This window comes from Ctenopharyngodon idella, chromosome 15 (genome assembly GCF_019924925.1).
Source record: "Ctenopharyngodon idella isolate HZGC_01 chromosome 15, HZGC01, whole genome shotgun sequence".
Lineage (NCBI taxonomy): Eukaryota > Metazoa > Chordata > Actinopteri > Cypriniformes > Xenocyprididae > Ctenopharyngodon > Ctenopharyngodon idella.
The window spans coordinates 23,875,135-23,887,396 of record NC_067234.1 but is presented as its reverse complement, the minus strand read 5'-3'; the positions used below and the strand labels follow the sequence as shown (position 1 = coordinate 23,887,396).

General features: G+C 36.4%; 1 protein-coding gene across 2 annotated transcripts; it reads left to right on the top strand.

Moving 5' to 3' along the window:
- Window positions 1–2,442: 2,442 nt before the first annotated feature.
- On the top strand, window positions 2,443–11,989 carry zgc:113279 (uncharacterized protein LOC553749 homolog). Of its 2 annotated transcripts, XM_051864029.1 has the most exons (11): window positions 2,443–3,248; window positions 3,930–4,051; window positions 4,144–4,168; window positions 4,278–4,324; window positions 4,429–5,033; window positions 5,709–5,814; window positions 5,904–6,050; window positions 6,133–6,193; window positions 8,466–8,629; window positions 8,718–8,804; window positions 8,989–11,989. In XM_051864029.1, exons 1-11 carry the CDS (start codon window positions 3,062–3,064, stop codon window positions 9,007–9,009), a joined length of 1,572 nt encoding a protein of 523 aa, XP_051719989.1. In that variant the 5' UTR covers window positions 2,443–3,061; the 3' UTR covers window positions 9,010–11,989. The 2 variants fall into 2 exon arrangements, with proteins under 2 accessions (XP_051719989.1, XP_051719990.1); XM_051864030.1 differs by lacking the exon at window positions 8,718–8,804 and having other exon boundaries at window positions 8,466–8,677.
- Window positions 11,990–12,262: the final 273 nt, after the last annotated feature.

Below are 12,262 nucleotides of genomic sequence, written 5' to 3'. Positions count from 1 at the left end.
TATTTTGAATCATATGTCATACATTATTAGATGATTAGAAACAAAAGACTCAAAAGTGGCGAAAACTGTGAGACGCGGATTATGCTGTGACGCCTGCAGGACAGTGCAGCACTGCCACCTAGTGTTACAGAGATAGTTCACCCAAAAATGAATTCATCATTTACTCACCCTCAAGTTTTTCCAAACGTGTATAAACACACACAAAAGAAGATATTTTGAAGAATGTCAGTAGGCTAACCAGTTGATCGGCCCCATAATATGTTTTTTTCCGATTCTATGGAAGTCAATGGGGCCCATCAACTGTTTTGTTACCCATATTCAAAATATCTTCCTTTGTGTTCAGCAGAAGAAAGAAATTCAGACAGGTTTGGAACAACATGAGGGTAAGTAAATGATGGCAGAATTTCCTTTTTTTTTTTTTTTTTTTTTTTTTTGATGAACTGGCCCTTTAATATAACGCGAAACACTGCACAATAATTAGAAATTCAAGTTTTTTTTTTTTTTGTTTTTTTTTTTGTTGTTGTTGGTTTTTTTGTTCCATAAATCAATTACAACAGCTATAACAAAACCATGTTATAGCTACAGCGATTCCTGTCTACTGGGACTTAATTATTGTGGATTAATCTGCAAAACATATGATTTTGTGCAAAGTCTTCTACTTTCCATCATTTTTTCCCCCCACTCTTGCTATGACTCAATATATGACTCAACATCGTCAGATACAGAATAATGTGTAGGCTACTATTTAGGCCTATTATAAATATTTATTATATATAAAAATATCACAAATCTATCCTTAAAGTAGTAAGCTGAGAGCTGAATAGCTGAATAACATACACAAATATAAACGAAAGTCCATTTACGGTAGGCCTATATTTGAATAATGCATTAAGATGATCCAGTCTGATTAATACAGGTTTATGCCAGATGTCTTAGCCTATATGTATAAACTGGAATATTGGGTTGTGGCAATAAGGTGAATGCATTTACAAGACAGTTGTAAACATAGCCCTGTTGAAAAAAACAGCATATGCTGGTTAGGTACGTTTAGAAGCATGGAAGCTGGTTTGAGCTGGTTTGTGCTGATCCTTAGCTGGTTTGAGCTGGTTTATGCTCGTCCTTAGCTAGTCATGAGCTGGTTTAAGCTGGTCAAGTGCTGGTCCTAAAATGGTCCTGAGCTGGAGCTAGATGCTTAGGACCAGCTTAAACCAGCTCATGACCATCTAAGGTCCAGCATAAACCAGCTCAAACCAGCTTCCATGCTTCAGAAACATACCTAACTAGCACATGCTGTTTTTTTTCAACAGGCAGGTGACCAAATTCTAATTATTATTAGAATATTAATATTAATAATAACCTTATTTTTGCATATCATTTGGCCACCTGCCCAGGACGTTTTCTGCCTTCGACTTGAAACTCTTAGAAAAACTCTTACTTTCTTTGATGCGGCATACCAGGTTTATCGTAGCGGGGATGAACTGATAAAAAGTAAAGGGAATCATTTTGTAGAGAGAGTGTGTGTTTGTGTGTCGTCGGTAGATGTCAGTGTATGATTTCAGTTTAATATGGCACGCGAAATTACATCTAGCTCCACCTGTCTCTGGACGTCAGGGGTTCAAAAGCTGGATAGGGTGGATGGGTAGAGTTATGGGTAGGGTTAGGGTGTGGTTGGTCCTTCTAGCTCCACCCATTACGCCCAAATTGCATCTAGAAAGAAGTGAATTGCTACTACAGAAACTAATGCTGCCTTCATGTGCTCTCGGAATTATCGTAAATACGAGTTTCCTAGGTAAAAATGTAACATGAACGCCCTCACATTTCGAAAGTTGAATGCGACGTGATCGTCATCACAACTTCAGAAGTGGGAATTGTCAAATTTCCGATAGCACGTGAAGGCAGCACAGAGACAGAGCGACACGCGTCATAATCTGAAAACCACGCCCACCGGGGTGGAAAACAATCTAACAGTCCCCATTGACTTTATGTAGCGTGAGGCTGCCTCTTTGTCATTTCTGTCTTAAAACAAAGAATAGAACAATGTCTAAAAGCTGCTATGTGACAAGGTGTACAGCTAACAAGCCAAAAAACCCAGAACTAAGTTTTTATAAGCTGTCGACCACAACAAAACGAATGTTTAAGGACACAAAAGTGGATACAGGCAGTGAGACAGAGTACAACGGGTCATATTTCTATAAGAAATGCATTGGAGGGGAACGTATTCGGCGACAGGTGAAATAATTCTTTGACATGGTTAAAAATAATTAATGTTTTTTTTTCTTTGTTTGTTTAGCATAAGCTGTCGCCGATTACGTTCCCCTCCAATTTATTTCTTATAGTAATATGACCCGTTGCGCTCTGTCTCACTGCCTGTATCCACATTTGTGTCCTTAAACATTCGTTTTTTGGGGTCGACAGTTTATAAAAACTTAGTTATGGGTTTTTTAGCTTGTTTGCTGTACACCATGTCACATAGCAGCTTTTAGACATTGTTCTGTTTTTTGTAATAAGTCAGAAATGACAAGGAGGCAGCCTCACGCAATACAAAGTCAAAGGAAACTGTTGGATTGCCCCCCAATTTTTGAGTCATAATGCAAATCAGAATATTTTCAAAATAATTGTTTGTTCCTCTGCTTTATTAAGGATATTCCTTTATAATATTATTTAGAGGACGAAAATAGATAAGAATATATTAAATTTAAGATTTATTTATCTTGATTTATTTAAAATATATATATATATATATATATATTTTTTTTTTTTTTTTTTTATCAACTTTTGTTCAACATAAATTCATGAGTTACATGTGACAAAAGAGCTAATCTTCGACTGAACAGCTTTGCTCCACATGGGTTCACTGTTCTCGCATTATAAAACTCAGGTGAGATATTTTGACTGTCACCGCCTCCTCAAGTCAGGTAATGAAAACACATCCCCGCTGACATAACACACAAGTTGTATGGGGACTAGCAGGTAGCAGCCCTTTACTCGAGCATTTTATGTTTGTTATCATAACACAATAAAAGCGTAGCACTTTATAGTCAGCTTATAACCGGACAACAGGATGGTGAGCAGTAAGGTGGAGGTGACAAGGCGCGAAATGCTACCTGAAGACACCGAACAGCCTGACTATTCATGCGACGGGTCACCGCTGCCAGCAAACCCTTCTTCAGAAGCAAGTGACCCGAATCTACGGATACCGACGCAGAACCGGTCAGGGGACAGTAACGCCAAGAAGAGCTGTCAAACAGGTGGGTACAAAATATCTCCAAAACGATGTCCAGGAGAAGATTACTCATTGTGACCCTACTGGGTTTAAGTTTAACCAGCATAAGCTGGTGTGCTCTGCTGGTCTTACATGGTTTAATAGGGTTTTATCTGGTTTAGGATTTTCTCTCTGCTGGGCCTAGCTAGTATTTAGCAGCTAAAATCATCAAATTACCGTCTTAGATTGGTTTAAGATGTCACAATCTTTTGATATATCTGATAAAACTGATAAATATACATACATATTTGCCTGTTTTTATGCTGTTCATAAAAGTAAGCATAAAACAAAATCTGAAGTCATTATGGACATTACTACATATACAAGGTGAATTCAGGTTGAATGGGACACTTTTCCCCAGTCATCTCAATGGCAAAAAGTGTCCCAAACAACTTGAATTCACCCCTACACCAATTATTCCTATGTACAGTATCAATAATCAATATCACAAGCATAAATACAATATCATGAGCATAAATATGATCAGTTCTGTTATAAAATAATTCCTGGCTGAATTTTGATAGGGGACTGTGTGCTATTAGATCACATTAGATGTGTCCCTTTCCAGAATGACATGGGAAAAAAGATTTATATTTGCATTGTGAAATATCGAAGCATAGTTTCATATGTAGCCCACTGCTTCACTAATAGGCCTGTACTCTTTTAGGACCTAAAAAACACAAGTCCGCATCTGAAAAGAAATACCTCGGAGTTAGAGTGAAAATGCCAGTACGGGACATGCTCAGGAATATACGGATAGCCAAGGGTATTGACCCTAAAGATCTGCTGGTATGCAGAATTTTCTTCTTCTATGTATTTACAATCATATTGAGGCATATTGATCATGGTCTGACTGTATTTGTTTTTTTGTTTTTTTTTAGGGAAAACATTCTAAGGCATCTAAAGGTAAGGCTGAAATACATAAATGTTAGCATAACCATTTTTTTTTTTTTTGGTTTAGCATAACCATTTTAACCTCATTGCATTTCTAATGATCAATGTCTTTTGTCCAAAGGGGATAAGAAACGAGTTACCACAGGAGGAAACCGGAGACGTATTCTGGTAAGTGGCATTTACAAAACTATAGCTCCTTTTATTTGGAAACTTCTCTGGAACTGTACCTGGTACATAGGCAGGTTGTGACAAATGTTTTATGTCTGCTACAGAAGAAACATCAAACAAAAGGTCTGGAGGAGCTTGCTATTATAGTAGAAGTGTTGGAGGAAGATCTTAAGACCTGTCAGTCATACAGATTGCCAAACAAAACCCGTTCAGCCTCATACTCTTCAGAGTTCTGGGTTGAAGAAGCATCTCAACAGGGTTTAATGAACACATACGGTCTGGAGAATGAGATACCTCTGTCTCCAAGCTACTCTGCACCCTCCGAAACCTCCCCTGTCCATTCTGTGTGCAGCTCTTACCCGTCCCCAACTTACAGCCAGGGTACTGATGTCTTCTTTGGGAATCAGGAAGAATATAGCAGTTATGAGTCAGATAAGTACAGGTATGATAATCTATATGGAATGACCTGCTCTCCTGCAAGCTCATGTGAATACCAAGTGCCCTCCCCACAAGAATCATTCCATGCCAGTCCCAACCCAGAAGTCTGGGAGGTTTCTCCGCAAGAGATGAAGTGTCCACCATGGCCATATTCTCAGCAGGAGGAGTGGAGCAGTATGACCTTTTTCTGGACTCAAATGGAAAGAGAGGAAACAATGCTGAAGAAGATATCTGACCAAGAGCTTCTTGCTGTAGATGAAAACGGAAAGATGTAAGATCATTTTACTTTTCAAGAACTCACTGAAGCCATTACAGATGGTTTCTTCATGCAGATGCTAATGTTTAATCTTTCAAAGTGCGGCTGTAATTTATAAAAATGAAGAAAATGCACAGTTTCTGAAAATAATCTTCAAGTACGAAGATTTGCAAGGGTACTTTTGTAGTGCCACCTTTATCATTTGAAACTTTTTATGAAATACAGAAAGAACGAAAGTGGGTCTGCCATCGTCGTTGTCGAGCTCAATAAGCGAGTGCATTAGTTTTCCACTCCCAACTTTATGACAAACCCCATTATTAACTCCTCAAGCAGGGCAGAGATATATAAAAGAGATTTATGGCTCGCATAGAAACCCGGTTGAAATTTGAAGCATTTCAGCACCAACAAAGAAGGCACGGAGGGTCTTCAAACATGCCCTCTTGCATACAGAATTGATTGGAATTATTGATATGGCCGTAAACACAAACCTGACAAACATCTTGAAAGACAAACCAGTTTAAAAATGACAATGTTGTCAGACCCATTAAAGGATGATGCAGAGTTTACCTTTCACTGGAATAGGCCAATAGTACTCCACCCATTGAACACTTCTGTTTAAAATTTGTAATACCATGACGTTGAAAAGCAAACATGCCATGAAAAGTGACTGCTTTCATGCTCTCTCCACAGTCTTTTACACAGAGTTGTTGAGGAGGGAAAGCGATCCCTTGTGTATGTTATTGCCAGAAGGATGGTGGCTCTGAAGAAACTAGATATCAAAGATTCAGAGGGAAAGGTGACACACAATCATACATGCATATTCTCTGAGTGTCAGTCACTCAGCAAACACACATAAATGTTGCATGGGCCTGTTTTTCTTCCCAGACTCCCCTTCATCTTGCTGCACAGAAGAATCAACACTTCATGGTGGCTGATTTGGTGTCACTTGGTGCAAATGTCAATGCGAAGGACCGATATGGGAAAACATGTCTCCATCTCAGTGCAGAGAATGGATATATTCGAGTCTTGGAGGTAAATTTGTGTGGTGTTGGAATATTAGCATACAGAACCTATTTTTACACATTCACTCATACTGTAAATATGTTTTTGACAGGTCCTGAAAGGTTTAATGAGAATTGGTGTATATATTAATTTGGAGGAAAGAGATGCAAACGGTATGTTCGGCTTTGTTTCTTTGTGCTAATAATGTAAATGTGCATTAGGGAACCAGTTATTTTCTCCTTCTTTTCCATAAAAGTAATCTGGATTGTTTTCTTATTTTCTTTAGAGATAACATTCGCATTTGCCAAATCTTTTATGAGGTTTTGCTGTAGTAAGGTTGTGGCTGCATACCTACTGCCAAAACCTGAGAAAGAATCCTGTAGTACTAGTCACAAACCTTGTTGTTTCATTATCCTGTTGTGAAAGAGGTGCCTCGATGTACTGTTTTGTAATCCGAATTTATATTACAAAGAAGAGACTTTGAAGTGATGTGGTTTATCGATTAAGAATCTGGGCTGGTAGCTGAAAGTTTGTTGGCACTGTAAAAGTTTTAAAAAGAAAATGTACCAGCTATAAATCTTTCTTAGCAGCAATGAAACTGTATTTGTACAGTTAATTAAATCAATTCTTGTCCCTATGACAGTGGAATTATATAGCCACTCCTACAGCATCCTACATATGTCCAAAAAAAGTGTGTGTGTGTGTGTATATATATATATATATATATATATATATATATATATTCAAATATTATTATTATTATTATTATTATATTGCATAATTGTGCTTGGAATCAATTGTTTTATTTGTGATAACACAATGAAACATGCCAAATTGTGCTGGCATAATTTTTGGCCAGGCCGTCATACAAAGAAATTAAGAACCAACAAAATATTAATAACTGATTATGTTTTAGTCAATGTTCTTCTATTATTATTCTTTATTTGGATCCCCATAAGCTTCCATAGAGTGGTTGCTAATCTTCCTGGGGTCCACAAAACAATACAAGGACAAAAAGATATACAACTAAATAAAAATACAAATAATTAAATTACAACATACACCTACATATTTGAAAGCACATCTTTACAGTCTTCTAAACACATTTCCTGTAAGATTTTTTTCTAAGCATTTTTTTGCATAGTAAAATAAAACTCGTAGCTGTAGTTTGCCTTTTTTTCCCAAATAGTTTTATCAGATAAATACCTTAACCAAGTTTGTTTTGTTTTTCCCTCATATTCTGTCATTAATTATTCACCTTCATGTCGTTTCACACCTGTAAGACCTTCATTCATCTTCGGAACACAAATTAAAATATTTTTGATAAAAATCTGATGGCTCAGTGAGGCCTTCATTGACAGTAAGATAATTAACACTTTCAAATACCCAGAAAGGTACTAAAGACATATTTAAAACAGTTCATGTGACTACAGTGGTTCAACCTTAGTGTTATGTAGCGACTAGAATACTTTTTGTGCACCAAAAAAACAAAATAACGATTTTATTCATCAATATCTAGTGATGGGTGATTTCAAAACACTGGTTCATGAAGCTTCGAAGCTTTACGTTTGTTTTGTTTCGAATCAGTGGTCCGGAGCGTGTATCATACTGCCAAAGTCACAAACCATTGAAATTTCGAAACGTTTCGAAACACTTATGACGTAGCCTTTTTTACTGAAATCACGTGACTTTGGCAGTTTGATACACGCTCCAAACCACTGATTTGAAACAAAAGATTCGTAAAGCTTCATGAAGCAGTGTTTTGAAATCGCCCATCACTAGATATTGTTGAATAAAGTGCGGCAAAAAAACAAAATAACGCCAAAAAGTATTCTCGCCGCTTCATACCATTAAGGTTGAACCACTGTAGTCACATGAACTGTTTTCTTTAGTAGCTTTCTGGGCAATGGAGGCCTCACTGAGCCATCAGATTTTATCAAAAATATATATAATATTGGCAGAATAAAGTAAAAATGTCAGGGTGATGCAACTATCATGATATTATAATGACTTATATAAAGTCTATAAAGTTATAAAGTCTTATGTAGTTTGGCATAGTCTTTTATTATTATTTTTCAGGAAAAATTTAAACAACGTGTGTGTGTGTGGGTTGGTTTGTATATAATTATTATTAATTTAATAATTTAATTCTTTCAATGACAAGGCAAGGTTAATTAAGGTTGTTAAAGGTCATAACATGCTATATTAGATTAGACTTTCATAGAGCACTTGTATGCCAGATGAAAAATTGCAATGGCTAGTTCTTGCAGTTTACGTGATTTAACACGTTGTTACGTTATCTTTGGACCCTGGCTTAATCCGTGAGCTTTCACACATAGAAGTTGTTTTTGATCAAATAATTTGCTAAATGGCTAATTGGAAGTGTATTTCTATACCATGTGAAAAGAACAGGGATTTACTAGACGGATGGTATTTTCTGTGCAGGGCTCAGTGCGTTGCAGTGTGCAGCAGTGGCTCTTAACCACACTGTGCGGGAACTGGAGCTGTGTGAGTCTGCAGGCCATCTTAGGCTGCACTCCCTTCGCAAGGAGCAGATGATGGAAACGCTAGAGTGCCTCCTTCAAATGGAGTGCTGTACACACGCTCCGGTGAGAATGAAAGACGTACATGCTGCTGCCCCAACATGATTCACTTGCGTAAGAGTTTTATTTATTTCGTTTTTTTTCCCCATAATAGGATCATGGTCGCCTCAATTTAATGAACAGAGGTGTTGATTCCAAGCAGAGTGAACAAGCAGCCTTCTTTCAGTCAAATAAAATCAAGGTGTGAGACGTGTTTAATATTAGATGACTAATGTGCTATGAGGACTGGAGCGTTTGAAATGGTGTAAAAATGATGCTCTTAACCTGTTACATTACACAGTTCCAGAAACGAATATATCAGACACATTTTGTTCACGGCTCGAATTCTTAAACTTGATTATTGAATTGTTTTTCTTGTTTTTCAGGTCAGCAACAACATGATTTAGAAGTGGTTTGGCTCATTTGCAGCTGCTTCTAGCAGAGTTGTTTTCTCTGCCTGGCCAGGCAGTGCTTTTAACTGACGGTAAATGTTTTTGAGTGAATACAAGCTTTAACCTGCCAATGAAGACGACATGTACGTGTATATATACACATGTATTTTAGTTATTGGTTACTTTTTTTTCTTTTTCTTTTTCTTTTTTTTTTTTTTGAGGAGGATGAGAAAAGTCTTCAAGGCATGGTTAAGCTATGTATTATGCAACCATAGGTTTTGTTAAGTGTTTAGGTGAAAAGTGAGGTGTATCACTATGCAAAAACACAATGGTTGCCCATTAGCTGGTTTCTATGAAACTTCCACTGTTAGTTACGTTTGAGTAGCAAAATGTTTTAAAAAGGAAAAAATGTGGTAAGACAAATGAGTCATGCCACAGTTTCTATTTGCTCCAAGAGTAAATAGTTTTGATATTGAGGAGACTGTCATTTGTACATATACTGGCATACAATGGCAAAATGCAGTAACTGTGCCAACAATGGAACTAGTGTGGTTTTTTTTTTTTTTTTTTTTACACTATTTCTCTGAATCTAGGAGACTTGGACAAAAAATGCAGTTATTGCATTTTGCTTTTGCACAACAATATATGTGGATGATTCCTAAAAGCATTTACAACAAAATTCTGATACGTTCGTTCAATAAGAAAAAAAAAAAGGGATGCCTTAAATTGTTCAAAAGTGACAGTAAAGACATTTATAATGCTATAAAAGATTTCTATTTCAAATAAATGCTGCACTTTAATTATTAAAGAATCCTGAAAAAAATTAGCAGTTTCTGCAAAAATATTAAGCAGCACAAAACTTTAAACATTAATAATTAAAATTTCTTGAGCAGAAATCAGCATATTAGAATGATTTCTGAAAGATCACGTGACACTGAAGACTGGATTAATGATGCTGAAAATTCAGCTTTGTCATCTTTGACATATACATTAAAATACAAAAACAGTTCTTTTAAATTCTAGTAATATTTCAGTTTTTTTTTTTACTGTATTTTTGATCAAATAAATGCAGCCTTGGTGAGCATGAGACTATTTTCAAAAACATAAAAAATATATGATTTTTTGATTTTCAAGGTATATGTTAGTATTTGAGGTGAGAAGCTTTAAAATATTCTTACTTTTGGAAAAAATTGCTTGTGTAAGAAACGGCTGTCCATTTCTTAATGCTGTATTTTGTAATAATGACCTAACTAACCCTAACCCTAACCCTGATTTAAGCTGTTCTTAATAGCTGCTTCCTCTCTGACAGAATAAAACCTATTTTTTTGTGCATTTGTTACTATAAAATGTTTCTAACAACACTGTAGTTGAAATGGGTAACAGTTATATTCTTTAGTATATCTCAGATTTTATATGTTTTGATTGTTCTCATTTCTGTTTCACTGTTTTACATTATTAAACCTACGCCATGTAACACAGTTAATGTTATGTGGGCATATAGAGGGTGATGCATATATCTTGGATAGTAAATATAATACGGATGCTGTATGTATATGATATATTTAGGGCTTTGTTTATGCTTTATTGTAAGACATCCTGAGTGTACCGAATTTTTTTTATATGAATATGGTTTTAAGGTAGCTCTTTATTTTACAGTCCTGTTCCCCATGTACATACTATGTACGTATTACAGAAATTATAATAACTGGGTAATAACTAGGTGACCTACACCTAAACCTAAACTTAACCCCTGTAGTTACCGTGTATTACTCAGTATTTTAATAGGTGAGTACACTGTATGTACATGCAAGTACACGTACTGTAAAATAAAGTGCAACCGGCTTTATTTTACAGTACACTAAAAAAATAGACACATAGCATATTAATGGGAGCGGGTAGACTATAAATAGAAATCATAGCTGCGTTTTTTTTTTCTGTGAGAGACACTTTGATTATTAATTTGTGATCTTTCCAGACTTTTAATTATAAATTCTTATGTATGTGTACTCATACAGTATATTGTATAAGAGTGTGTATGTGAGTTTGTTCTGGACATTCTTAAGCCAATTAAATACTTGTGGACATTATCAGATTCGAGTGTGAACTGTTCGTGGAACCGAACTGACCCGTTTGGGCAAAAAAACCCAAAAACAATAACAATAGGGTGCAGCGCGCAGCACGCTATCATATGGATGTAAACATGGAGGACACTGAAATCAGCGTTTAACGTGTTCATTTATAAGCTGATGTGCCGCAAATTCGTGCGCAGGCGATAAGGAGGACGAATATGAGGAGAAAGACAGCAAAGTTTTTCTAAATTTCGTAGTTTTCCCTCAAGTTTTGCTTGCATAGAGCTGTCACTGTCCTTTCACTTAATACCGTCACGGCTGTCTTCCATATTAACTGACCAAAGAAGTCTTTGGAGTGACTCCCGTCCTCGGCGCGCATAATTGACTAATGTCAATTTGGATTGATGTAAAAGTGATTCCAATATGACCGTTCAGACTGAGGTTGTATTGCAAAACATCCGACCTGTATCTGATTTAGTAGTACCACGTATTGAAGTGGCTCAAATCACATTTGGTTTAGGCCACATTAGCCTCCGGTCTGAACGTAGATAAAATGTCGATTTGTGGAAACAAAAGTTGTTTGGCCCATCTGTGATTATCTATAATCATGCGTATGCAGAAGAGATTTTTGTATTATTGGTATTTGGAGTTATTTTTGCATTACTCTGGGAAGAAGAGTTTTCATAACTTAAATTATGAGTTTTTGGACTCCCATCAGTCATATCTTGCGCAGGTCTGTGCCAGAGGCATTATGGGGCAGGTTTGTACAGATGAGATACCAGTGTAATTATCTGGTTGCTCTGTTGTTTTCATCTTGACCCTGTTCTAAAGAGAGAGATAGAGAGAGAATAAGTAGCTATGATTATATGCCCTGTTACATGCTGTTGGAAAAAAAAAAATAATAAAGCTGGTATATTTGACTACGATTTTGACTATGATTTTTTTCTTCAGTGAAACATAAAAGAAGATATTTTACTTAATGCCCAGAACTGCTTTACATAGAACTGCATTGGTTGTGGAGCTTCCACAAAGAACAATAAAAATCTTGACATCTGCCCTTGCTCTTCTAGCAAGTTCATGAGAGTTCATAAGAGACAAATGATCACCGACTGGTTGATCTGGACACAGCTGGAGGGAAAGAGTTTCGCTGAATTATAACTTTTGCTTTGTTCCTCTCACAAAGCTGTTGTGTGACTTGG